Here is a 27,419-nt window from a genome sequence, read left to right on the forward strand (position 1 = left end):
GAGCTCTATATGTTCAACAGCAGTAGATAGGGAAGATGAAGAGCTCTATGGTCAACAGCAGTAGATAGAGAAGATGAAGAGCTCTATGTGTTCAACAGCAGTAGATAGGGAAGATGAAGAGCTCTATGTTCAACAGCAGTAGATAGGGAAGATGAAGAGCTCTATGTTCAACAGCAGTAGATAGGGAAGATGAAGAGCTCTATGTTCAACAGCAGTAGATAGGGAAGATGAAGAGCTCTATGTTCAACAGCAGTAGATAGGGAAGATGAAGAGCTCTATGTTCAACAGCAGTAGATAGGGAAGATGAAGAGCTCTATGGTCAACAGCAGTAGATAGGGAAGATGAAGAGCTCTATGTTCAACAGCAGTAGATAGGGAAGATGAAGAGCTCTATGTTCAACAGCAGTAGATAGGGAAGATGAAGAGCTCTATGGTCAACAGCAGTAGATAGAGAAGATGAAGAGCTCTATGTGTTCAACAGCAGTAGATAGGGAAGATGAAGAGCTCTATGGTCAACAGCAGTAGATAGAGAAGATGAAGAGCTATATGTTCAACAGCAGTATATAGGGAAGATGAATAGCTCTATGTTCAACAGCAGTAGATAGGGAAGATGAAGAGCTCTATGTTCAACAGCAGTAGATAGGGAAGATGAAGAGCTCTATGGTCAACAGCAGTAGATAGGGAAGATGAAGAGCTATATGTTCAACAGCAGTAGATAGAGAAGATGAAGAGCTCTATGTTCAACAGCAGTAGATAGAGAAGATGAAGAGCTCTATGTTCAACAGCAGTAGATAGGGAAGATGAAGAGCTCTATGTTCAACAGCAGTAGATAGAGAAGATGAAGAGCTCTATGTTCAACAGCAGTAGATAGAGAAGATGAAGAGCTCTATGTTCAACAGCAGTAGATAGAGAAGATGAAGAGCTCTATGTTCAACAGCAGTAGATAGGGAAGATGAAGAGCTCTATGTTCAACAGCAGTAGATAGAGAAGATGAAGAGCTCTATGTTCAACAGCAGTAGATAGAGAAGATGAAGAGCTCTATGTTCAACAGCAGTAGATAGAGAAGATGAAGAGCTCTATGTTCAACAGCAGTAGATAGGGAAGATGAAGAGCTCTGTGTTCAACAGCAGAGAGAAGAGAAGAGTTGTGTAATTTCACAGAGTTCACCATACATGTTTAAAAGTATTTCGTTGTGATTTTACATTGAAAGAAAAAGGGATGTAGTGATATGTGCTATGATTTATAACAGCCACTAGATGGCAATGATACTATATACTATTGCTAACACTCTCAGAGTTACCCATTAAGGGTTTGGTTACTAACTATCATTTAGCTGGGGACCCCTGGAACTCCCTCAAGGACCCCTGGGGGTCCCCGGACCCCACTTGGTCATCTGGAAAGAATTTATCCAAATTCATCAATTCAATCATATCTACTAACAATGTAAATATAAGCAGTATAGAAAATCAAAGGCAGATAAGTAAGTCACAAACACAGTGGAAAACTATAACTCAAATATTGTTTTAATATTTTACATCCAGGTATGCCATTACCAGGCACTTAACTTAACTGATCAATAACTAACTTTAACTGATCAATAACTAACTTGTTCTTCAGAATAATGCAATATTATAGCGTATTAGGATATTAATATATCTTCCATGAGGGGGAATCGAACTCTGGTCTCCAAATCACCAACAAATAAATGAAGTGCAAAATTCTGATTGGGCAAAACTTAGGATGGCAAAACTTTCATTGTCTGTCCGTCTGTGCCAAATCCGTGGCATTAATGTAATCAATCAATCAATCAATCAATCAATCAATCAATCAATGTTAATTTAACCCTGAGAGTGTACAAATGGAACCAAATAGTTCCCACTCTCTGAGTGGGACCCATAAGGGTCCATTTAGCTGGGGACCCCCTGGAACTCCCTCAAGGGCCCCTGCCTGGGGGGGGGGGTCCATTTGGTTACCAACTCTCCATCATTCAGCTGCATCATGGGATTTATTGATTGATTGAAGTATTTCTTAACAGTTTGCAGAATTACAGTACATTTCAAGCACAACTCAATACAAAAACTGTTAACTGTGAGTGGACGACCCAATAGAGCACTACACTGTCTGGGACCCGCTGGAACTCCCTCAAGGACCCCTGCCTGGGGGGGGGGGTCCATTTGGTTACCAACTCTCCATCATTCAGCTGCATCATCATGGGGACCACCTGGAAGCACCTCAAGGCCCACCGGGTTGGTCCGCGGACCACCGGTTGAGAAGCACCACCACCACTGCGCCACCACCATGCAGGCCCAGGCAGCAGCAGCGTGACGTCACGGCGGCGCCAGGGTCACGTGGTGTCAGTGTGTGAGGTAAATCGTGGTGCCGGAGGCCCGGATCGGTCTTTTCGCCTCTTCGTCTCGTCCCGTTAGGACTGATCCACTGTCTCTGCCGCCCCGAACCCCCCCCTAAAAACACCTCAAAATGATCATCTACAAGGACATCATCACCGGTATGGACCCGCTCTTTACACTATATTACATACATGTCGTTGTTTTAATAAGGAAGTAAGAGCAGCTCTTATTGTATTGTGTGTATTTGTTGCTGTCATGATGATAGCATGATGACGGAGAGCCGGTGGGCCACATTGGGGCGGCATTTAAACAACAACATAAACATCTATAAATATATAAATATATATTTTCATTGCACTTTTCGTCGAGTCTTTAGTGCTAAACAGTTATCCTTTTGTTGTACTTCTGGACGACAGAACGGGTGTAGTTTTATCCTAATAACTAGATGTTTCTGCTTTGTGTGTTTGGTTGATGTTTTAAAGAAGCTAACCGACGCTAACCGTTAGCTTAGCTTTGATAAGCTAACTCGATGTGGAAAGGAAACGGCGGCGTGACGAGGCGGCGGGCGGCGCAGATATACAAGCCCACAGCGCGGCCCGTCCGCCCAGTGCCGAGAGCTTGTAGATCTAGCGTCCCATGTTGCGCGACACCGTCGTACGGCGGACTGTACCGTAAAGTAAACCTTTTTTCATCTGATTTTCCGGCAATGATTCACAGCCTGGCGTGGCTTGCCCCCCCCCCCCCCCCCATCGTGGCGTGGCCTTAAAGAAAAGGGGAAAGAAACACCCGACGATAATTCGACCACTTGTTTAGAATAATTACGATAAAACCGACCGATAGTCGTTGTTTAAAAGTGGTTTTATCGTCTCGTTTCTATATCATATTGTAACGGACCGTTAGCGGTTAGCCGGCCGCTAGGCTAGCGGCAACAACACAACACCATAATATATTATAGCGGCGCTAGCTAGCTGTGTGTGATGGACCCTTATAAGTCTAACTCCGGGAGTTAATTTAACTCTCGGAGTTAAATTAACATTGATTTTGGAATATAAATTGGGCGTCCCAGAGATAGAAATGCCATTAAATGAAGCTGGTTGAGATTGAGAATCACTGCTAGAGCCGTACAAATCTTCTCTTATGGGGGTCCCTGGCATATGTTTTCAAATGGGGGGGTCCGCGGGCTGATGAGTGTCAATTTGGGGTCCTTGACAAGTTGACATGTCTGAAAAAGTTTGAAAACCATTGATGTAGCGTCCGAGGGCTATGCCCGGGATTGCAATCTGAAGCCTTACACTAGTTTTCTATCTATGCTGCTAAAGTTTGTAACAAAATGGAGGCCTCCGTTAAACTACAGGGTTTTCTCTTTTTTTTTATTATGTAGTTGTGTTAAAATCTGCTGGGCTACAGCAGAGCCATAGAGTAAGACAGAGTGACGCCATTGAGGGGGCAGAAAAACTGAGCGCTGATCATGCAGCCTGGATGGAGAGGGACACGCTGGAGTTTGGAATGCATTGTTTTCAACGAGGGCGGCGCAAATACGACCTGTTTTAGGCGTGTGTGCAACATGACAAACTGTTAAAGTATTGTACAGTGACAACTAAAGTCTCTGTAATGTTTATGTACACGTGTACCTTTTGTGATGTCACTGGGCCATTCTTTGCGTCTTTAGTGTACATTGTATACGGCTGGTTGGCAGGCTGCAGATTCATATAAATAGACTGCACATACTATTACTTCCTGATTAATTGAAAATGGAGGACCCTGATGTAAACAAGTCTTAGTACTTTTTATGGCTTTATCCAAAGCACACGGGTGTGTTTTATTTATTTTTTTTGAGGGGTGCTAGCCCCTCATATTTAGCCATTAGTGTAGATTTTTAACTTTCATGAATGGAGATTTTAAGTCTTATGTGGACCAGCAAAATGCTTATTTTTGTCCTACACAAAGATTAAATCCCCATTGACTGAAAATGCATGATGTACTATGAAGCGGGCCCCTCACTTCACACAGGTGTGATTTAATTTTGTTCAAGGTTTAACGAGGAATTCTTTTCAGAAAGATATATGTGACTAAATTTGACTGAGCGTCGACCATTGGATTTTTTTGAATTTTCGTTTTGTCATGTTTTATGAAAGCAGGGGATCATAGCTTCAAATTGACATGTTGGTTGTTCAGTTTGACCCACCAGTTTTGGAGATATGGCTTATAGAGCAGAAAACAGGCTTGAAAGGTTCACTTCTGTGGTCTCTAGCATTACACCTAGCTACATGTTTAAGCATTTATTTCATATTTACATGTCGATTTCAGCTCTGACACTTATTTCAGACATGCTCTAGTATGTGGTCAAGAGTCTGCCTGTGCTATTAACTCATTAAAAAAAAAAAAAAGTTTTTCTCTGGTGAAAAGCTGCAGTTTGCGCGATGGCAGGCGCTCAGTCAAATCTGGTCACATATAATCTTTATTTTTCCAATTCTGCGCGGGCGGCCCACTGTCACCCCTCCAGGCTGGGGAAACACTGTTCTAAACCCTTTGATTTCGTTTGTCTCCCCAGGTGACGAGATGTTCTCGGACATCTACAAGATCAAAGACAACGGAATCATCCTGGAAGTGGAGGGAAAGGTGTGTAAACGACGCCGTCGATTAAATCTATGTCCGGCTTGAACCAAACTCCGGTCCTCTTGACCTCTGGTTTGCATGGAAATCACTCGACATCACCTTGCATTGTGATTGGTTTGCATGGAAATCACTCAACACCTTCTATTGTGATTGTACTCACTACTGAGTGGCTTTGTACTCCATTCAGTAGTGAAAAACAGACACTTGGAAAAAGAGTATATAGTATTTATTGATTGAACACTTTATTAATTATTATAAGTACAAACATATTCGTACACCCCCCCCCCCCCCCCTCCTGTCTCTAATGCTTCTCCCTCTCTGTCCTGTCTGTCTCGTCTGTCCAGATGATCAGCCGGTCGGAAGACAACATCGAGCTCCTGGGAGCCAACGAGTCGGCGGAGGAGGCGAGCGATGACCTGGAGGGCACCACAGTGTCGGGTGTGGACATCATCCTCAACCACAAGCTGGTGGAGACGGGCTTCAACAAGACCAGCTTCATCGCTTACATCAAGGAGTACATGAAGTCGTGAGTACAGAGCAGGGTTGATGTCGTCCACTAAAACTAAGACGAAAGATGTTCGTCGACTACCCTTTTTTCCACTGACAAACTAAATGAACTAATCTACGATGACTAAGACTAAATGTATTGACAATTTTGTCAACAAATAGAAACTAGACTAAAATGTTAGGAAGGGACTAGTGGACAATATTTGTGTCGACGACAATGAATGGCCGCTGTCCTATATTGCAATAGCTAGTATAACCTAATGCTTAACCCATTCTGTACGGGAACCCCTTTTGGTGTTTTAACCATTAGCCTATGTTATACTTTAGCCGTTGAAAAATAGCAGATCTACAAGCTCATAGCGCGGCACCGAGTGCCGCGCTACGAACTTGTAGATCTGCTATTTATTTTAATCGTGCCAATGTGGTGCAAATCTTGGCCACATATATTCTTTCAGAGAACGTTTTTAACTCAAACTTACTTCTGGTGGGTCGCTGGAACAACATATTTTCAGATGGGGATCGTGGTTGCAGCGGTTATGTTTAGGTTTGGGGTATAGGGTTAGTAATAGTAACAGTACATGTTCACCCGTGGCCTTGTGTGGTAACACTCAAAGTGGCTACTGGGTTGGGCTCATTGCTAGATGTATGTTCCAACCCCTAGTACGTCTGTCAGAAGACGTATGCCGCACGCAAAAAAAATAAATATTTTGTCCTGATTGGCTCTAAAGGAGCACGCCATCGACCCCCTCGTCATAGACGTGTAGACTGAGCAGACGCAGAGCCACTCCACCCGATGCAGCCAGTCACATGGTAGTCACACAACTCGCCGTGACATGCCTGCTTAGTGAGGTCGGTTGGTTTATCTGCTGCGTTTAACCCATTCTGGGTGGGAATCCCTCTTGGTGTGTTAAGCATTATGTTATACTTTAGCTATTGAAAAATAGCAGATCTTCAAGCTCATAGCGTGGCACCGAGTGCCGCGCTATGAACTTGTAGGTCTGCTATTTTTGAAAAATGATGAATTCGCTTCTGGGGGGGTGGGGGGGTCCCTGGAACAACATATTTTCAGATGGGGTGTCGGCGGCCAAATGCAGATTTTTTTGGGGTCCTTGACAAGAAAATGTTTGAGGTTTGATGGTTTTTCAGGATTTAGAAGGCATTTGTAGAATCGTTCCCAGGTCTAAATGGGTTAACCCATTTAGGATTGAGACCAGATTCTACAAAAGGTCTTCTAAATCATGACACTATTCTGGAAAAAACCCTATGTTTCTGTCGGTGGTTCTCAAAGTATTTCATGTCAATTTCTCACCTTAAATGCCCTTAAAACAAGGCTCCAGACTATCCCAAAACAAACTGGTCAGGCTACTTGGCCTCGCTCCCCGAACCCACCTCACCTCCGGTCCATTTTGACAGGCTGGAATGGCTTAGGGTTGACGACAAGAGTACAGCATCTTGCAATGGGTCTGGTCCACAAGATTCGCTACACCACCAAGATACCCTTGTACCTGTCTAAATACTTCAAGATACCCATGTACCTATCTAAATACTTCACCAAGATACCCATGTACCTGTCTAAATACTTCACTAAGATGCCCATGTACCTGTCTAAATACTTCCTCAATGTCAACGAAGTCCACACCCACAACACCAGAGGGAGTTCAACAAACCATGTTCAACCCAGATTCGGCACAAACGAGGGACTAAATTAATTTCGCTCCTATGCCACCAAAATGTGGAACGCCCTACCAACGGCCATTAAGACATGAAGTGTATTTGTTACAGAAGTGTACATTTGTACGTCTCTAAATGTTCTGATGAATTGAAAAGGGTGGACCCAGGCTGTTGTAAACAAGTGTAATGCTTTATCAGAGTGTCGTCCTCAGTAACTGTTTTTGCATAGTTGTGCTTTCATGTGAAATGTACCCATTCTGCAAACCGTTAATAAATCAATCAATCAGAGTGACTGATCAAAGTCAGCAAACCCCCTCCAGACATTGAGAGCTGCTCGATAGTCACGCCTACTGTACTGCCTAAAGTACAAATTGTACTTTTTGTGGGCAGATCACAGAGATCACAACCTCATGAGGCACTTTGCATCTCAAGCACTCTTTGACCTCAGTCACACATTCGAAACGGGTGGAGTGAAGGGGGGGGGGGGGGGGGCAAAGCAGCTCTCAATTCATTTTCAATGGGAGTCACATGGTTTTGTTGAAACAGCCATGCTCTGTTCTGCCCCCCCCCCCCATGGAGCAGCGCTGCTCTGTCAAAATCATGCGACTCCCATTGAAAATGAATTGCGAGCTGCTCTTCTCCCCCCCCAGAACAGAGACAGAACATGTACGGTGTCTGTTTCCAATGTGTGACTGAGGCTTTTCACCACCTGCTTTTGCTTTTATGACGCTCACCTAAAAGGTGAGTGTTACATCTCTTTTCATTAGCTGCTTTCTTTCGTTTTAGCAATTTGTCGGGGGGGGGGGGGGGAGCACATTTGAACAAGTGGCTAAATACGCCTTTTTTTTTCTCCAGGGTCAAGGGGTGGCTGTAGGTCTAATATCTGTCTCCAGGGTCAAGGGGAGCCTGTAGTTCTAATATCTGTCTCCAGGGTCAAGGGGTGGCTGTAGGTCTAATATCTGTCTCCAGGGTCAAGGGGAGCCTGTAGGTCTAATATCTGTCTCCAGGGTCAAGGGGAGCCTGTAGGTCTAATGTGTCTGTCTGTCTTTCCAGGGTCAAGGGGAGGCTGGCAGAGAGCGACCCAGAGCGAGTGAAGCCGTTCATGGCTGGCGCTCAGGACGAGGTGAAGAAGATCCTCGGGAACTTCAAGAACTACCAGGTGAGCTGACTGCACAGATGACACATTAACACCAATTATGCCGAGGACGTGTATACACTGTTTGAGTTAAAAACGTTCGCTGGGAAAGAATACACATTCAAAGATTTGCACACACTTCCACGATTAAAATAAACAAGAAAGCAGATCTACAAGCTCGAACGAGCAGCTACAGCTGGAAGTTGAAGCCAGCTCTGCTTCAGTTTGTAGCTTTTTCAGCAGCTACAGATGTCTCATGCATCTTCATGTCGCTGGCGAAAGGTACACTGTGTCTTTGCGTCTGCCCGCGTCAACTCGCCATTAGTCTCTCTTCCCTGTCGTGACCAACTTTATGCTCTGGAGAAGATTAGCTTTGTACCGTAATTACTTCAACCTAGCACACCTTTTCAGATTTTCTTTTTTTTCAACCATGTTGATAATCCAGTGAATAATGGCCATCTATAGATCACGACCAACTAGTTTAACCTCCCTGGTGCGCATGGAATCTAATTGTGTTTTTAATTACCGGAAGAATTTGTCACCGTGTGTCTATGATGGCTGATCGCCCTAAACAAACAGTATTTTCTGTCTTATTGTCTGAGTCGGTTCCAGTTGCGAAACGCTCAATGCTGTACATGAGGATACTATTACTCATGGGATTCCTGACGGGCTGCTTGTATGAGTCATTAAAGGCTCCACGGTGTTCAGGGCGGGGAAATGGATGACATGCGGGAACATGAACCTGTCCCAGTTAAGGACAAAAGGCTTGGCTTCGTGTCATTTTAACAATGGAGGCTCCAGACAATATAAATGGCTTCCAATACGGATTGCACTTTTCAGTTTACTTAATCTCTCACACATGTATGTCACACAGAGCTGAAGTAAATTACCAGTTAAAAGAAATGTCTACTTCCTGATTGACGTCTTACAAGTCAACTTTCCACATGTCTCGGCTAGCCGAAACCTTTCACTTTTCCAGACTCATTCAAATTGACTTAACCCATTGAGAACTGGACTGCATCTGTGTCACCGTAGCTGTTAACCATAATTTTAAACTTTAGCTGTTGGCAAAAAATGGCAGATCTACAAGCTCATAGCATGTCACCGAGTGCCGCGCTAAAAGCTTGTAGATCTGCTCGTGAAACGTGTGCAAATCATTGAATGTATTTCACAGTGACAGTTTTTAACTCAAATCTTTGCTTCTGGGTGGTCCCTGGAACAACACATTTTCAGAAGTAGGTCGGGGGGTCCCTGGAACAACATATTTTCAGAAGTAGGTTGGGGGGGTCCCTGGAACAACATATTTTGAGATGTGGGCCGGGGGGGGATCCCTGGAACAACATATTTTGTGAGGGGGGGGGGGGCAGGGGTGTCCCTGGAACAACATATTTTGAGATGTGGGTCGGGGGGGGTCCCTGGAACAACATATTTTGAGATGTGGGTCGGTGGCCAATTATGGGGCGTGCTTGACAAAAGTTTGAGCACCACTGACAGAGAAACTTGGTGTGCTTTTTTTTTTTTTTTTTTAGTTGTACACAGACGGTCTGGTATAATGTGTGTGTGTGTGTGTGTTCAGTTCTACACAGGAGAGTCGATGAACGCAGACGGTCTGGTTGGGATGCTGGACTTCCGTGAGGACGGAATCACACCGTTCATGATCTTCTTCAAAGACGGCCTCGAGCAGGAGAAATGTGTAAGTCCTGCAAAACCCCATGGTCCCAAAACCCAGTATCCCTCCCTGAAGGTGTAGTGTTTCTGGTAAAACCCAGTATCCCTCACTGAAGGTGTAGTGTTTCTGGTAAAACCCAGTATCCCTCACTGAAGATGTAGTGTTTCTGGTAAAACCCAGTATCCATCACTGAAGGTGTAGCGTTTCTGGTAAAACCCAGTATCCCTCACTGAAGATGTAGCGTTTCTGGTAAAACCCAGTATCTCTCACTGAAGATGTAGCGTTTCTGGTAAAACCCAGTATCCCTCACTGAAGATGTAGCGTTTCTGGTAAAACCCAGTATCCCTCACTGAAGGTGTAGCGTTTCTGGTAAAACCCAGTATCTCTCACTGAAGATGTAGTGTTTCTGGTAAAACCCAGTATCCCTCACTGAAGATGTAGCGTTTCTGGTAAAACCCAGTATCCCTCAATGAAGGTCTAGCGTTTCTGGTAAAACCCAGTATCCCTCAATGAAGGTCTAGCGTTTCTGGTAAAACCCAGTATCCCTCACTGAAGGTCTAGCGTTTCTGGTAAAACCCAGTATCCCTCATTGAAGACTAGTGTTTCTGGTAAAAACCCAGTATCCCTCACTGAAGATGTAGCGTTTCTGGTAAAACCCAGTGTCCCTCACTGAAGATGTAGCGTTTCTGATAAAAACCCAGTTTCCCTCACTGAAGGTGTAGCGTTTCTGGTAAAACCCAGTATCCCTCACTGAAGATGTAGTGTTTCTGGTAAAACCCAGTATCCCTCACTGAAGATGTAGTGTTTCTGGTAAAACCCAGTATCCCTCACTGAAGGTCTAGTGTTTCTGGTAAAACCCAGTATCCCTCACTGAAGGTCTAGTGTTTCTGGTAAAACCCAGTATCCCTCACTGAAGACTAGTGTTTCTGGTAAAACCCAGTATCCCTCACTGAAGATGTAGCGTTTCTGGTAAAACCCAGTATCCCTCACTGAAGATGTAGTGTTTCTGGTAAAACCCAGTATCCCTCACTGAAGATGTAGTGTTTCTGGTAAAACCCAGTATCCCTCACTGAAGATGTAGTGTTTCTGGTAAAACCCAGTATCCCTCACTGAAGATGTAGCGTTTCTGGTAAAACCCAGTATCCCAGTACACTGAAGACTAGTGTTTCTGGTAAAACCCAGTATCCCTCACTGAAGATGTAGTGTTTCTGGTAAAACCCAGTATCCCAGTACACTGAAGATGTAGCGTTTCTGGTAAAACCCAGTATCCCTCACTGCAGATGTAGGGTTTCTGGTAAAACCCAGTATCCCTCACTGAAGATGTAGTGTTTCTGGTAAAACCCAGTATCTCTCACTGAAGATGTAGCGTTTCTGGTAAAACCCAGTATCCCTCACTGAAGATGTAGTGTTTCTGGTAAAACCCAGTATCCCAGTACACTGAAGATGTAGCGTTTCTGCTCAGTTGTCAGTTTGACGGGAAAAAAAACATATTCCAAAAAAGTAATGGATTCCTTGCACAGTATTGAGGCTAATACACCTGCAATATTTTATTAAAAATAAATTAATATCCACACACGCATAACCTCTGGATTGAGTTTATATTTATTTTAAAAAGGGTTGTTCCATTTAATGCCAATATACTTAGTTTAATAGTGTCCCCCAGGGGTCTTAAAAAGGCACACCAGGGCTCTTTAAAAGGCATTTTTTTCCCTCTACACCAAATCTCTTTACCGGATATGGCCGATCTACAAGCTCACGGTGCAGCGCATGCTGCCTTGTAGATATGCCATTTGTACCAAATGATTTCCCCCCCAGAAATGGGTCGCTAGATGGAGTTCACTCAAACGTTGACTAAACCAAACCTCGTGTCCCCTGTCCTCTCTCCCCCCACAGTAATGACCTGGAACTCCATCTGCTTTCTTGATTGTCTTGCTGCTTCTGAAAGGACTTGGAGAACACACGGAGCGACATGAAGCCACCTGCTCTCTGACGACATGCCTGGACTCTCCTCTCCTCCACATCATTTACATATTCATCCACATTGATTTCTTTTGTTTTGGTCCTCCAGAAACAGCCCCCCACCACCCCCACCCCCCCGAGACCACCCCAAAGTGTTTAGCGTTGAATATGTGACTGAACAGGTTTACCCAATGCCATTTTTAAAATAATAACGTAGCTCTTTTTTCTTTTCTTTTTTTCACTTTTGCAGTGGTTTGGTTTACCCCAATGTTGGTCAAGTGCCAGGTATTATCCCAAATTGAATTTAAACAAAAGAAAAAGGCAACTAGGAAAGTTAAACTCAAATGAAGCCTTGCACTACTATTTGTTCAACGAAGATCCAGGAAGTTGTTTTAGAACTCCCTGTCAAGTGTTTTTAGCCGTGGGTGGGTCGGCTCTCTCTCAGGCCTCCTCTGCTGGGTTTGTGGTCGCATTATTTCTGATCTCTGCCATCTAGCATGGAAATATGAATGAACGCTGTTCCTCTTTTCAGTTGTGACAATAAAAACCTGGTGAAACATCAATTTCTGTTTTTGTTTTAGATCATGTGTTCGAACAGCCATGTAGAAGCCACTGTCACGCTTGAGAACCAAATTCTACTAAATGTCTTATAAATTTTTTTTTCAGAAAAACATTTTGTTTCTATATTTGTTCTCAAATTATTTCATGTCGAGGACCCCCAGAATCTTCGTTATTTGGCCGCGGTGCTGCGCTACAAGCTTGTAGATCTGCTATTTTTCAATAGCTAAAGTATAACTATGCTTAAGGGGTTCCCAACCAGTCCTGAATGGGTGAAAAGGTTTTGTTTGTACCAAAATGGTATGAGTATAGAGTAGGGATGGAGCTCGTAAATTTGTATTCATAACGAGCACCTTATCGATCAGACTTATCGAGCCTGGTCCGGGGTTCTTATCGAGCCCACTATCGAGCATTTACTCTTTGGTGGAAAGACGGGAGACAATAAATTCTGAACAGAACCAGTATCTTTTACTAGGGCCTTCAAATACAGTACTTTACTAACAGACGGAAGGCAATTGACCTTTTTACTAATAAAATAATATTAAAGAAACTTAACTTGTTAATATATGTACCGCCATAATTGTGTTTACCCGGACAGCATTTGTTTCTTGATTGACTTGTCTTGATTGTTTAAACATGACCGGGCCACTATACCGCTATGCTCAATAACAAGCTTGATAAGCTTATTGATAACGGGTACTCAAGCTTCTTATCGGATTGTTTCGGTTATCGAGCGTCATCCCTAGTATTGCGTGACTACCCCATTGGCCTGAATATAAGCCATTTGCACGTCATTTCTGTTTTTAGAGACAAGCTCGTAGTATATACCCCTTTAATGACATTTGACCCATCTGATGTCACTCTGCTGGTCATGAGTCACACGCCCCAAATGTAATCAGCTGTCAGGCTGCTCTGGTACCAGTGCTGCCAGAAATAACCTGCTCGTTGGTACCAGTATAACTACCAGGCAGTAAACAGATCTGTGTGACACTGACAGGACAGTACTACCACTACCAGCCAGTAACCGGCTCCCTGCACAGATCGGTGAAGTTGTACTAGTCTGAATTAAGGCACATAGGAATACAAAGACTATTTCTTTCCACACTACATCTGGCAAATACTGGGTGAGTTTAAATTAACATTATTTATTATTACTCGAGACAGCTCTCACAAGAGCAACATGTGCCTTTACAGCCGGCTTTGTTACATTTGATTTAGACTGTTTCATGTTTCTCTGTTAGCCTCCAGATCTCAGCCTTCAGACAACCACCTCAACCGTGTTTCATTTTGTTTCATTGTAATCTCTTAAACAGCTTGTAGGCTTCCAAACAAAAACAACAAAGTGAAAATATATTGGCTTTAATAGGAAGGAAATCTAACAAAGGATCAAATTATGCTTAATTGTTTGTTTTGCTTTGATTGACAATAAATCGATGCAGGGAAACCCCACAGGCTGTCTAACATTGTTTCTGTCTTGTGATGACAGACGACCAGATGAGACAAAATTATATCACAGTGGTAGAAAGTAACTTAAAGTATAGTTCATGTACTCAAGTACTTTACACACTTTATCTTTATATAGCCTACCTCATCTATTTTGAAAATAACTGATGTACAAGCTCACAGTGTGTCGCTTTGCGACGTGTTGAGCTTGTAGATCGGCTATTTTCAAATGATTTGTTTTATACATTTTGAACACTGAAATAGGACATTCTGCGTAATGAGTACTTTTACATTTTCATTCCACTACTTTTATACTTTTACTGGGGTACATTTTGAATTCCTTTTTTTTTCCTATATCGCAGCATTGATACATAAAACATTTGAGTACGTTTTCCACCACCAGTCACAACGACAGGTCGTTTTCATGTTGTCTTTGTTTGTGTTCAGTTGTGACTCCGTGTCTCTGAGGAGCTGCTGATACCAGGAGAGAGAAGAGTGGACGACCTCGCTCCCTCCAGGAGACAGTAGAAGAGTGGACGACCTCGCTCCCTCCAGGAGACAGTAGAAGAGTGGACGACCTCGCTCCCTCCAGGAGACAGTAGAAGAGTAGACGACCTCGCTCCCTCCAGGAGACAGTAGAAGAGAGGAGGAGGAGGGGAGACAGAAACGAGACTTAAAACAAAGATGGCGCTGCTGCAGAGCGCTGAGCCGGTCCCGCTGACCCCCACGGCCCAGGCTGCTCTGGACCGAGCCGCGGAGCTCTACAAGCCTCCGTGGAGCACCAAGAACGTGAAGGGAGAGTTCGACATCATGGAGGAGAAGAAACCGGAGACAGAGGAGAAGACCAGGATCGTCATGCCTTACGAGGTCCCCGAGCCCGTGGTGCACGACCCCAGGGCTCTGGACGAGGACAAGACCATCAGACACTATGTGCCTCTGTCGGACCGGAAGTGGTACAAGACGCTGAGAGACCAGCACTACGAGCTTCCCGCGAGGACGGAGAGGAGCGTGGTGCAGAAGAGGCCCAGGCGGCGCGTCCCTCTGGGCGGGCTGGGGCAGACCTACGTGGTGCCGCTGCCGCCCAGGATCACGGAGCAGTACGGGCCCAGGTGGCGCGTCCCCAACGCCAGCCTGGACGATCTGGAGACGGTCAGACACGCCCGCCGCTCCCCGTCTCCTGACTCTGAGGACGAACTGGATCCTCTGGGCTTCTTCTCTGCCTCTCCCGTCGGCCGCTACGAGCGCACCGCCGTGCACCGCCAGGCAGACAAGGTGGAGAGAAGGCAGGCGGTCGAGGAGGTCACGGAGACGACCAAGAAGAAACATACTTTGTCTCAGCTAACGAGGAGAAGGAGGTCCCTGTCGCCGACGTACATCGAGCTGATGCGTCCGGTCTCGGAGCTGATCAGAGCGCCGCGCGCCCGGCCTCCTGTGGAGGTGGAGGGAACGGCGAGGAGGTCCCCCACCCCCGAGGGAACCCGCGCCCGCTCCCCCAGCCCCGTCAGGTCCGTGGAGAGATCCCCTCGCTCCTCCGGGTTCGAGGGCTCTGCCCTGCACTTTGACAGCACGTCTTCTCCTCACGAGGCCAGGAGGTCTGCCCTGAAGGCAGAGAGGACATACCAGGAAGTCACCCAGACACCCTTCAGCCTGGACCACGCTCCCCGCGTCACCGTCAGAATGCGCTCCCACCGTGTGCCGACCGGCCAAAACACCAAATTCACGCTGAACGTCCGGGCCAGGCCCGACGGAGAGATCACCTGGTGCCACAACGGCGTTCAGATCTCCGAGAGCAGCAAGTACGTCTTCACCAACATGACCGGGGTCTTGACCATCGCTATCCTGGACTGCCAAGCAGAGGACAGCGGCACCTACCGCTGCACGTGCACCAACGCCAAGGGAGAGGCCTCGGACTACGGCACCCTGGACGTGACCGGAGGAGAGTTCACCGCCTTCTCATCCCGCCGCAAGGACGAGGAAGCTGCGAAGGCATACGTCCCTGAAATGACCAGAGTCGACCACTACCACCACTCTCACTTCAAGGCCGGCTACTCCTCCAAGACCTTCATATAGAGCAGGTGTGTCCAAAGTGCGGCCTGATAGATTTTATGCGGCCCTCGGCTTCATACCTGAAGTTTATTTTACTATTAACCTGGGCATTTGTATAATTTGTCAGGATTCCTTGTTCCTCGTTGTCTCATTCTGAAGGGGTCAAATGTAGCCAGACCGTGCACGTCTGGCTACATTTGGTAATATGAAATAAGGGTGAAAAAAGTTATTTTTGTGTTTTGTTCACAGCACACATAACACCTAAGACCATTGATATTGAATACTGATGATGATAGTTACAGTTTAAATGAGATGCATATGAAGGCCTGTGTGACTTTGTTATAGTCCGAAGGCACATTATGTCAGTGGAGGAGATGTATTTGGCCCTTGGGTGTTTTATCCCATTTAGGCCTGGCGTCGAAATGAAAAAAAATGTCTTCTAAATTCTGACTGTTTTCTGTCTGAAATACCTCATGTTTCTGTATCAGTGGTGCTCCATATTTCATGTCAAGGACCCCCAAAAATTATATGTAATTTGGCCACCGACCCCCATCTGAAAATATGTTGTTCCAGGGACCCCCCATGAAGCAAAGATTTGAGTTAAAAACGTTCGCTCTGAAAGAATATATATTCAAAGAGTTGTACTACATTTTCACGATTTTTCAAAAATAGCAGACCTACAAGCTATGAGCTTGTAGATCTGCTATTTTTCAATAGCTAAAGTATAACATAATGAAACACCAGAAGGGGTTCCCGCCCAAAACGGGTTGATATTTTCTAATATGGGCCCCTTTGAAGGGCGTCTTACTCAAGGTTCAAGGTTTCTTTATTTTGTCTCCCAAGGGAGACATTTGTCTTGGACCCCAAGGACCCGCCCTGCAGCATACAGATACAATACAATACAGTACAATACAATACAAAACAATATACAATACAAGACAACAAAGGCACACAGTGACCCGTACAACATTAAAAAAAAACACCTCTGACTTTTGGATACATTTTGTGTAACAAGGCTCAGGGCCATAATTATTTTTAATAAGACGATATGTTCTTAGTTTGTACCATAAATTAGCATCCCAACTCTCCCTATACCCAAGGAACATATAGTTCTGTATTTCATGAATATTACAGCATAGAAAAGAAATACTTTACTTCATTGGCCCAGGGGTAACCATTAGAAATGTCCCAGTTAAAAATCTTTTTGGTTGGTCTGTCATCGGACATATTAACAAGTCTATTTCAAAGTCTCAACATCTCACCTTTGTGTCTGATATTTACGGGCATCCATCCCATATCTCCTCTAATAGCCAAGATATAGGCGTAAGATTATGAACTCCAAGAAATGACCGTATGGCTCTATTTTGAATTGTGTTACAACTTTCATTGTCCGGAAAACCCCATTACACCGGCGGCATAATCCGAAACAGGGCATACACAAGACTGATATAATTGTGTATATGCTACGAAAATAGCGGATCTACAAGCTCTCAACGCGTCGCGCTGCAACGCGTTGTGAGCTTGTAGATCTGCTATTTTCGCTACTTTTTTGTTGAAAAAGAGCCCTCTCTTATGGGATTTCAGCCCCTGACCCTCTAACACTCTCTGCCCGTCCCTGGGGGACAGCCCTGTATAGCTATACAGAGTGGACATGTGTGAGTCTTTTTATCCGTGCAGTAAGTCGTCCATGACGCCGGCCTCGTGCTTCAGCAGGGCGTTGAACAGGGCCTCTCGGGCCTTGCTGCTGGTGACGGCGTCCAGGATGCTCCTCACGCTCAGGTAGGAGGTGGGGTCGGCGTGGATGCTGGCCGCCTTCTCGTCGTGAATCACACCCGTGATGCTCTGAAGGTCGTCCATGATGGGCCCCACGTTCCTCACACTGGACACTAACGCCGCCCGGTTCTCCTTGAAGAACAGCTTTAGGTCTTCAAGCAAATGTAAAACATGCAATAAATAAATCATAAGATTGGAATTTATATATTTACTAATATAAAAGGGACTGTGAAGAGAATGAATAGTGTGTACTGTGTACCTGGAACGGAATGGCTGATGTTTGTGCTCTGTGGTGTAGTTTGGCCTGTGGAGAAGAGAAGAATTGAATATTTACACAATATTGCAGTTTTATGAACCTTAATCCTGTTTTATTGAAGTGTGGAAATCATGTAAATCATGTGCGTGCGTGCGCGCATGAATAGTGTGTGTGTACCTGCAACGGAAAGGCTGATGTTTGTGCTCTGTGGTGTAGTTTGGCCTGTGGAGAAGAGAATAATTTAATATTTACACAATATTGCAGTTTTATGAACCTAAATCCTGTTTTTAAGTGTGGAAATCATGTAAATCACGCACGCACGCATGCACGTGCGTGCACCATCATCATCATCGTCGTCCTCAAATGAATTAAAACTGGATTTGGGGGCAAAATCAGTTAAGTGCCTATTGAATTAGTAAACTTGAAAATAGTAGCTGGATACATGATTTAAAATAGTAGCTCTGCTGGATACATGATTTTGGATACAATTATAATACTGATTTAGCTTAATAACTTAGTGCCAATCACGATTAGTGATAGATCTTTGGTGGAAAGAAAAGTGTATTTTTTAAGGTCTTTGTAACAGGGGGGGGACAGTACACTGATGTTTGGACAATGTTCTGGTTATATCACCCATTGTTTAATGTGACAGCTGATGAAATAAGACGAATGATTACACGACTGAAATAAGAAAATGTGTGCAAAATTTTACACACACTGTTTAAGACAGTGTGCGTGCGTGCGTGCGTGCGTGCATGTGTGCGTACCTGCAACAGAATGGCTGGTGTTCGCCTTCTGTGGTGTAGTTTGTCCTGCAGAGCAGAGATTTGAAAAGACTTTTCATTGAGCTGTTATAGTTTACAAATGCCACTGAAAGTCCTCTCAACCCATTTCACCTATTCTTTTATTTATACTGTGATTCACGTTAGTCTAGTAGCCAGCCCATAGAGCCCCATTGTGAACCCGGACATGTTGAGTACACCAACGTTTTATGTTAGAAATGTTGAGTATGGGACCCCGGCATGTAGAAACTGCCGGATGCTAACTTGCAGATGTTGAGCAATTTTCATAATTGGCATAATGTGTGACCATACCATTAACAACCTATAGAAGGCAAAATATTCAAAATGTCATAATGCTTTATGTAGCATGTGACGTGTCAAACTAGGGGGTTTTCATGATGCTGAATCCATTCCAAGCATTAGTTTTGCAAACAAAAACACTCATTCAGCTAAAAACGGCCATGCCCACTTTTTTGCAAAACTAATGCTTGGAATATATTCAGCATCATGAAAGCCCCCTAGTTTGACACGTCACATGCTACATAAAGCATGATGACGTTTTGAATATTTTGCCTTCTATAGGTTGTTAATGGTATGGTCACATATTATGCCAATTACGAAAATTGCTCAACATATGCAAGTTAGCATCCGGCAGTTTCTACATGCTGGGGACCCATACTAAACATGTATAACATAAAACGTTGGTGTACTCAACATGTCCGGGTTCACATTCTGGCTAACTAGACTATATTGTGGTTTTATGGACCGGGCATTACCTGCTGGTGGCGACAACTCAAGAGAAAGAATCCATTCCTTGAGTTTTTCATTGTAAGCGTCGTGAACCTCTGGATCTTTGAGGAGCTGAAGGAAGGCAGATGACGCTCCCTCTCCTCGGTTCATCAGCGTGTCGAGGAGGTCGATGCAAGCGTCTTCTGGCAACGCTGTGCTCTTCAGCCGCTGGTACGCTCTGTCGTCAACCAGCTCCTCACTCTGCACGTTCTGCAGAATCACCTGGAAGTCTTTGCTGAGCCACCGGACCAGTTTCGGCTTGTACTTCGTCAAGATTTTCAGAGAGGACTGCTGTCAAAAAAGAGTAGACATTTTTTTCCCCCTCAATATCAACCATAACAATAAGACTTGATCATGGTAGATCTTATATTTTGTGTCTGTATATTTGTCCAGAAAACCTTGAATATCAAATATCTCTACGTACCTGAGTTGAAGCCATGGTCTTCTCTGGATGAGGCACGGCTGACAAACAAAGAAGGAATTTAGTCTTGTTGTGATGAAAAAAAGTTACAAATACACTATACATGTATATCTACATGTACTGTATGTACTAATCAGCTTGTACTGTACTTTATGTGCATACAACTGTACCATATACATACGTAAATACGTGTACAATTTACAATTTAGGCATTTAGCAGACGCTCTTAATCCAGAGAGACAAGAACAAAAAGCAGGGCAATACATCACATACATAAAAAGTAGATCATGCATGAAACATGCGTAAGTATAGGAACTAGTGACAGTGGAATATCTATATAATGAAACTATACATATATACTGTACTATGCTATGCATGTACTATTAAGTGCTATGACTACATACAATGCAATGTGTATGTAGTCACAGTATGTAGTCGTGTATGCTGAGTGGTCTGGTAAAGTGGTGTAGAAAAGGTGTGGTAAAGTGGTGTAGAAAAGGTTTTTTTTTTTACCTCCAATAATTATATTTCCGCCTATTATGTTATTGTCTTTTTGTGTAATGTAGTTATGTTAACAGTTCATAAAGATAACATAACTATAACTAAATGCATTTGAAATTCAATAAAAAGGTTACTTTTCAGGATTCCAATTCAAAAATAGCAAAAAATTATTCAGGTTTTCAATTCAAATATTGCAAAAATAGCTGATCTACAAGCTCAAAACGTTGCATTGCGACACGTTTTGTGGAAAAAGGGCCATTGTGCTGTTCTATGCTGATGTCATTTAAATGTTGTGCTGATTGGCCACTAGGTGGCAGCATAGTACTCATGTCCATTGTTGTTGCAGGACAGCTGTGGCTGTCAACTTGTCACTTTCACTTTCTATTTCATAATGTCATGTCTTTTTTTCCTACTTTTACACTTTTTTTCACTTAAAGTGAAATAACGTTTTCTCTACTTTTACTTGTCTGTTTCTTTGAGATCAATTACATCATTTAACATTTTCAAGGCCTCTTTGCTTGTAGACCTGAAACCCATTTGTACTTGTTTTTGATTTTTGGAGAGAGGTGTGTACTTTAATGCTTGATTATTATTTGTATCTTTATCTTTATTTTTTATTATTTTCATTATTAGTATCACTATTATTAGTATTTTGTTAGGTGTTTCAGTGCAGTTGCTTCTGGTCTTGATGTAGTGTTTGAGTGGTTTGGAGAGCATCTATGTTTTGTTGATGTTGTAAGTGTATTGTTCTGTGTCGACATGTTTAATGTATTGTTTCTAAAACGAGATGATACATCTCAAGGGGCTATCCTCTAAAGGAAATACAATTTCAATATATATATTATCAATACAATTTATTTGGATATGTGCTTATATATGTGCTTCTTTCAATAGAGCAATATGGCCCATACTGTACGTCATGATAAAATGACACATAAACTACTATACTAATAGGCTTGATTATTTGAACCCTCTTGTAAACAAGTGTAATGCTTTATTATTGGGTCGTCCACTCACAGTTAACAGTCTTTGTATTGAGTTGTGCTTGAAATGTACTGTAATTCTGCAAACTGTTAATACATATTTCAATCAATCAATCAATAAACAATGTTTAAGACAGGAGAAAGTGTGTTTTTAAGTGATGTGGTCAAACTGAATATTAGTATGCTATGCAATGCATCACTATAGAAAGGGTGTGAGTGACATATATTTACGGCCACACTCATACAGGCCACAGTCTGCAGTCTTTATCACATTCACCTGTGCTTTCAAATCAGAGAGGTGCTCTTACCTTTAAGGCTTGACGTACGGAATCACAGACAAAGAAAAATAAAATTAAAAAAAGTTTCCTGCAGAAGGAGATTGTCTTGCAGGTTTCTGGTTGACGCTTGCAGCATCTGAGACGTATATGGAACTAACGACACTTCCTGGGTGCGTGTGTGTGTGTGTGTGTTTTTTTCTCTCCCACTTCCACTTAAGTGTTATTGTGGGGCTGGCCGTCTAAAATGGGTCGTTCTTGGTTAAATGTTAAAATTGAAGTGTGTGTGTGTGTGTGTGTGTGTGTGTGTGTGTGTGTGTGTGTGTGTGTGTGTGTGTGTTTTCTTGGATTGCTTTTTATGCTCAGAAGGTAACTGTCTGTCTGTCCTGTCTGTCCTGTCCTGCCTGCCTGCCTGCATGCCTGCCATGCCTGCCATGCCTGCCTGCCTGCCATGCCTGTATGCCTGTATGCATGCATGTATACATGCATGCATACATGCCTGTATGCATGCATGTATACATGCATGCCTGTATGCCTGTATGCATGCATGTATACATGTATGCATGCATGCCTGTATGCCTGTATGCATGGCATGCATGTATACATGCATGCCTGTATGCCTGTATGCATGCATGTATACATGTATGCATGCATGCCTGTATGCCTGTATGCATGCATATGCATACATACATGCATGCATGTATGCATGCATGCATACATGCATGCATGTATACATGCATTGCATGTATACATGCATGTATACATGCATGTATACATGCAATGCATGTATACATGCATGCATTGCATGTATACATGCATGCATACAGGCATACATGCAATGCATGCAAGCGGTCTGTGTGTCTGTTTTGTCTCAGGTCAGTCCTGTCAGTAACCCTTTCATCCAAGGCACCTCCTGAATAACATTGTTATTATTTTAAATGGAACCTTACATTTATTTATGCATACATGCATATACGTCAATATGTCAATGTTTTCACCATAAGATACCACCGTATGTGTCACCATGACAACTTGAGAGAATAGTAGCGGTATAGTTTCCATTACGACAGATTGAAAATCACTTCCCTCTCCTGGGGGTTGTGATGCAATTCGCCGTTACATCACAACGTGTTGTGAGCTTTCATTTTCACTATACTTTCGTGTGACAAAAAAACATGAAAATACAAGGTTTTGCCTGGAAAGGAGCCAGCTTAGGTTAGGATGCCTCTCGGCCGTCTCCCTAGGTAGGTCCTCGAGGCACGTCCCACTGGGAGGAGACCCCGGGGGGGCAGACCAAGGCGCAGATGGAGGGATTATATCTCCAGACTGGCCTTGGGAACGCCTCGGGATCCCCCAGGAAGAAGTTACTAATGTCTGCTGGAGCTGTTGCCACAGTTACCCAACTACGGATAAGTGGTTGAAGATGAATCGATGGAAATACAAGGTTTCTTTCTGCCTGACAGCGATGACAGGTTTTATACTTTCTGAAACGTTTCACGTTAATCTCGTAATAAATGAAGGAAGTGCAGTGAAGGTCACATCAGGCTGAAACCTGCATGGTGCACGTAGGCCTGGAGTCACCCAAACATGGAGTCGTGATGACATCATAGATACGTCACAGACGACTGACGTCACAGACTGGCCTCAGCATGAAGTTGGAGAGCTGCGCGGGAGCCCCAGCACAACGGCGGGATGTCCCAACGTGTGTAGCGCATTAGAATCGTGTGTGTAGCGCAGTGTCTGAACGGAAACAAGACTTGTTTTCGTTGATATCCCTTTGAACCAAGTGTTTGACTGCATCTCTGTACTGTTTGCATTTCTGCCAATAAAGTATTCAATCAATCAATCAATCAATCAATCAATCAATCAATCAACCAATCAATCAATCTCATTACCCGCGTCGCCGTCGCAGACAGGAGGAAGAGGAATCTTGCAGGGAGGAGATGCCTCGTTACGCCCAGCTGGTGATGGGTCCGGCGGGCAGCGGTAAGAGCACCTACTGCGCCACCATGGCGCGCCACGCCCAGGCCATCCGCCGCCACGTCCAGGTGGTCAACCTGGACCCCGCCGCCGAGCACTTCGACTACCCGCTGGCGGCCGACATCCGCGAGCTGATCAGCGTGGACGACGTGATGGAGGCCGGCGGCGGGGGCCCCGGGGGTGGGCCCGGGGGGGGGTACGGCCCCAACGGGGGCCTGGTCTTCTGCATGGAGTACCTGGGCCGCAACCTGGCCTGGCTGGAGGAGAACCTGGGCCAGACGGAGGACGACTACCTCCTCCTGGACTGCCCCGGGCAGATGGAGCTGTACACCCACCTGCCCGTCATGAGGAACCTGGCCGCAGAGCTGCAGCGCTGGGAGTTCCGCGTGTGTGCCGTCTTCCTGGTCGACGCCCAGTTCGTGGCCGACTCCTTCAAGTTTGTGTCGGGCGTCATGGCGGCGCTGAGCGCCATGGCGTCCCTGGAGCTGCCCCAGGTGAACGTGCTGACCAAGATGGACCTGCTGGAGCCGCGGGCCAGGCGCCGTGTGGAGAGGCTGCTGGAGCCCGACGCGCACTCCATGATGGCCGCCGGTGGCCGGGAGGGCTCCGTGGGGGGCCAGAGGCTCCGGAGGCTGACGGAGGTCATCTGCGGACTGATCGACGACTACGCCATGGTGAGGTTCCTGACGCTGGACCGCCGAGACGAGGAGGAGATCGACAGCGTGCTGCAACACATCGACATGATGATTCAGTACGGGGAGGATCTGGAGGTCCGGGAGCCCAGGGACGTTTAACCCGCTTCGGTTGGATCTCAAACGTTGTCATGGCAAGGATGTTTTGGCCGTGGACCCCCGCCCAGGGGTTGACGCTATGAGGTCTCAGATGCGCTTTCCGCCCGTCGGACAAGTACAGGTCATGTTGTACTTGCCCAAAGGTCAAGTACAGGTCATGTTGTACTTGTCCAAAGTTCATGCCCACTAAACTAAATACCCAGTAAATATATAGTAATAAATGATAGGTAAAATGTTCACTTAATCAATAGCTGCAGAGTGGTGACATTCACTTTGAAAAAACAGAATTAGTTAAACTGTTAGTTGTAAAAATGTAGTATTATTGTTCTTCATAAATAGCCTAGATAATAATGCCCATATTGTGCTGAATATAAGACTACGTTTTTTTTCCAACTGGGTACTGGGGACCCCCGGCCCCAATCCTATTTGAAGCCACAGCCCCGAGCCACAGGTTGAGAACCGCGCGCAGCCTTTCGGCCCAACTCGTCGGGCTTCGGGAGCCTTCGTGTGTTTCCGTGGCGGTGAGCGGCCTGAGCGTCGCTCCCTCTCGGCTCTCCTCTACATGGTGACCGGCAGCGCCTCCACTAGTCTGCTCTCTGTGTTGTTGTTCTACTCGGTGGTGACGCGGCGGAGGTGTAACAGCCTGACGCGGGCTCTTACGTGTCGGCCGGAATAAAAGTGGAGCTCCGATCGGAGGACCGGGACTTCAGTGACGAAGCGAAGGGGAGTCAGTCCGTGTGGGTAAGAGAAAGGATCGGATCGGCGTGGCGCGGTGCGCCGGTGGCGGCGGGGCTTTTAGAGGGAGAGAAGAATCCCCGCGTTGCGGTGGATGTTTTTTTCGGCCTGGTGGAAACAAAGAGATCATGGCGTCTCGGTGGGTGTATGGGGTTGTTGTTAGTGGGATGGGATGGAGGGGCTGGCTGGATGGACGGCTGGGGTATAGGGGGGGGAAACCCACAGTCACTATGCCCAGATTGAAGCGTCCTCTGGGGCCAGACTGTCTGTCTGTCTGTCTCTCCCTCCCGCATGTTTTCTACACAAGAGTGGCGGGGAAATGATGATCACGGAGCGGATACATTGTGTCTTTGTGCCGCGGCCAGACAGCCAGCCGACCACACCACACCAGGGCTGGCTACATTTTGGCGCATAATAATTCTCCTTTCTAACCGATCCCGCCTTAAATCAGGCAATGGAACTGGTTTTCCGTTAGGCTAATAAGGCCCATGATCACTTTATGTATATAATATAAATCTATATTTTAAATACATACCTACGATACGATACCCATGCCCCCCTCATGATGATACAAGCTCTAGAATTGAATAGGATGTCTTTCTTGGCTATCTTTCTCCTGATAAATTGGCTGGCTTTGCAGAGGCTATTTTTTTGGGGGGGTCTTGATGATCGACACATACACACACACACACACCCACACACGCACACACGCACACACGCACAGAGAGAGAGGGTCTTATTTATTAAATACAGGCCTGGGGAAAAAACACTGTGGGGGGAAAAAATCTCATAATAACCCAATGGAGAGGATATGAAATATGCACGTTATGTGTTGATAGTAGTACAGTAGGCTACAGTAGAGTAGACAGACAGAAATTCAGAATGGGAGGGAAAGCCAGCATGCCTGCCCTGGGGGGGCGTTGCTCCTATATGTGTGTGTGTGTGTGTGAGGCAGCTACACATGTTTAAACATGTTACACAGAGTCCTATGGGGAGAATGTTTATGCCTTTCACAAAGATGATAATTTATATTATACTATACATCCGGTTGACTTTTATACCTTTTGGCCTGACATCAAAAAAAAAAGAAAAAAAGTCTTCTAAATCCTGACAGTTTTCTTGAAAAACCTCATGTTTCTATGTCAGTCGTTCTCAAACGTTTTCATGTCAAGGACCCCCAAAAATATGTAATTGGCAGCCGACCCACATCTGAAAATATGTTGTTCCAGGGACCCCCCCCCCCAGAAGCGTGGATATTAGCTTCTGGTGAAGTGAAAAATAGAACATTTGTTTCAACATTACACTGGGTATAGTACATTATACACTACATTACATTACAATAAACTGGGCATAGTAGGTGACTGTACGGTTTACATAATAACACAACAATGAATGCATTATTTACCTTCAGTATAGTTAGTAGACTAGTTTTTAGGCCCAAACCACAAAACCACAACTAGTCGCAAGTTCGCAACTCCTTGCAACACTCAACAAAACAGTTTTAAGGACATGTCGCACCTTGCAACAAAACAGTTTAAAGGACAACTTTAGTTTTTTTCAACCAAGGTTCATGTTTTAGGTTGTTATTAGAGAAAGTAAAAGATGAGGTTTTTTTTTAAATTTTCTGCTTTCTTTCGTTTTAGGGATTTTAGCTGTTTTTGACAGGGGGGGGGGGGCGGGGGCATTCGAGCATGGGGCTAAATATGTATTTCTTTAAAAAAATTTATAGCGATTTCTTTTTTATTCTTTACTATAGTCCTACTAGACCCCAAGAAATTACATCTGGCCACAGAAGATCACAGGATCTACTGAATGTGAAGGTAGCCTACTAGGGGGAAGCCACACTGTGTGTCATAGGCTCAATATGCCAGTTTGACACATTCAGTAGATCCCGTGATCTTTTGTGGCCAAATGTAATTTCTTGGGGTCTAGTAGGACTATAGTAAAGAATAAAAAAAGAAATCGCTATAAAATCTTGTAAAGAAATACATATTTAGCCCCGTGCTCGAATGCCCCCGCCCCTCTGTCAAAAACAGCTAAAATCCCTAAAACAAAAGAAAGCAGCAAATAAAAAAAAGATTACACTCACCTTTTACTTTCTCTAATAACAACCTAAAACATGAACCTTGGTTGAAAAAAACTAAAGTTGTCCTTTAAGGACATGTCACACCAATGCAACTCC

The 27,419-nt window shown here is 44.6% G+C and overlaps 5 protein-coding genes across 7 annotated transcripts in view; 4 read left to right on the forward strand and 1 right to left on the reverse strand.

The window, feature by feature from the left end:
- Positions 1-2,348: 2,348 nt before the first annotated feature.
- Positions 2,349-12,467, forward strand: LOC306935191 (translationally-controlled tumor protein homolog). Its single transcript, XM_079518122.1, has 6 exons — positions 2,349-2,505; positions 4,899-4,966; positions 5,308-5,489; positions 8,195-8,300; positions 9,853-9,969; positions 11,839-12,467. Exons 1-6 carry the CDS (start codon positions 2,478-2,480, stop codon positions 11,839-11,841), a joined length of 504 nt encoding a protein of 167 aa, XP_079374248.1. The 5' UTR covers positions 2,349-2,477; the 3' UTR covers positions 11,842-12,467.
- Positions 12,468-14,477: 2,010 nt separating this feature from the next.
- On the forward strand, positions 14,478-16,815 carry LOC306935347 (titin-like). 2 transcript variants are annotated; one of them, XM_079518355.1, is made up of 3 exons: positions 14,478-14,511; positions 14,545-15,980; positions 16,795-16,815. In XM_079518355.1, exon 2 carries the CDS (start codon positions 14,590-14,592, stop codon positions 15,973-15,975), a length of 1,386 nt encoding a protein of 461 aa, XP_079374481.1. In that variant the 5' UTR covers positions 14,478-14,511; positions 14,545-14,589; the 3' UTR covers positions 15,976-15,980; positions 16,795-16,815. The 2 variants fall into 2 exon arrangements, with proteins under 2 accessions (XP_079374481.1, XP_079374480.1); XM_079518354.1 differs by having other exon boundaries at positions 14,481-15,980.
- A 106-nt stretch (positions 16,816-16,921) lies between these two features.
- On the reverse strand, positions 16,922-21,859 carry LOC306935349 (uncharacterized protein). 2 transcript variants are annotated; one of them, XM_079518357.1, is made up of 7 exons: positions 21,765-21,859; positions 19,976-20,013; positions 19,539-19,842; positions 18,748-18,792; positions 18,158-18,202; positions 17,984-18,028; positions 16,922-17,876 (listed from the first exon to the last, which is right to left on the reverse strand). In XM_079518357.1, exons 2-7 carry the CDS (start codon positions 19,988-19,990, stop codon positions 17,617-17,619), a joined length of 714 nt encoding a protein of 237 aa, XP_079374483.1. In that variant the 5' UTR covers positions 19,991-20,013; positions 21,765-21,859; the 3' UTR covers positions 16,922-17,616. The 2 variants fall into 2 exon arrangements, with proteins under 2 accessions (XP_079374483.1, XP_079374484.1); XM_079518358.1 differs by having other exon boundaries at positions 19,539-19,839; positions 21,765-21,854.
- A 1,815-nt stretch (positions 21,860-23,674) lies between these two features.
- Positions 23,675-24,505, forward strand: LOC306935271 (GPN-loop GTPase 3-like; the record flags this gene model as incomplete). Its single annotated transcript, XM_079518241.1, has 1 exon — positions 23,675-24,505. The coding sequence occupies one exon, from the start codon at positions 23,675-23,677 to the stop codon at positions 24,503-24,505; it is 831 nt and encodes a 276-aa protein (XP_079374367.1).
- A 616-nt stretch (positions 24,506-25,121) lies between these two features.
- creb1b (cAMP responsive element binding protein 1b) overlaps positions 25,122-27,419 on the forward strand; it is a 16,031-nt gene continuing 13,733 nt past the window's right edge. The window contains exon 1 of the mRNA XM_079518314.1: positions 25,122-25,243. The gene's annotated coding sequence lies outside the window, so the exon portion shown is untranslated. The remainder of the gene's footprint in view (positions 25,244-27,419) is intronic.

The sequence above is a fragment of the Electrona antarctica genome (genome assembly GCF_951216825.1).
Source record: "Electrona antarctica genome assembly, chromosome: 13".
Lineage (NCBI taxonomy): Eukaryota > Metazoa > Chordata > Actinopteri > Myctophiformes > Myctophidae > Electrona > Electrona antarctica.

Bases quoted from the DNA above. Each gene is read 5' to 3' on its own strand.
- LOC306935191 (XM_079518122.1), top strand. From the start codon at position 2,478: ATGATCATCTACAAGGACATCATCACCG. The intron at 4,967-5,307 runs GTGTGTAAACGA...TCGTCTGTCCAG, and splicing joins TCCTGGAAGTGGAGGGAAAG to ATGATCAGCCGGTCGGAAGA. The intron at 8,301-9,852 runs GTGAGCTGACTG...GTGTGTGTTCAG, and splicing joins GGAACTTCAAGAACTACCAG to TTCTACACAGGAGAGTCGAT.
- LOC306935349 (XM_079518357.1), bottom strand. The intron at 18,793-19,538 runs GTAATGCCCGGT...TCTGCTCTGCAG, and splicing joins TGAGTTGTCGCCACCAGCAG to GACAAACTACACCACAGAAG. The intron at 18,029-18,157 runs GTACACACACAC...TCTTCTCCACAG, and splicing joins CATCAGCCTTTCCGTTGCAG to GCCAAACTACACCACAGAGC.
- LOC306935347 (XM_079518355.1), top strand. From the start codon at position 14,590: ATGGCGCTGCTGCAGAGCGCTGAGCCGGTCCCGCTGACCCCCACGGCC.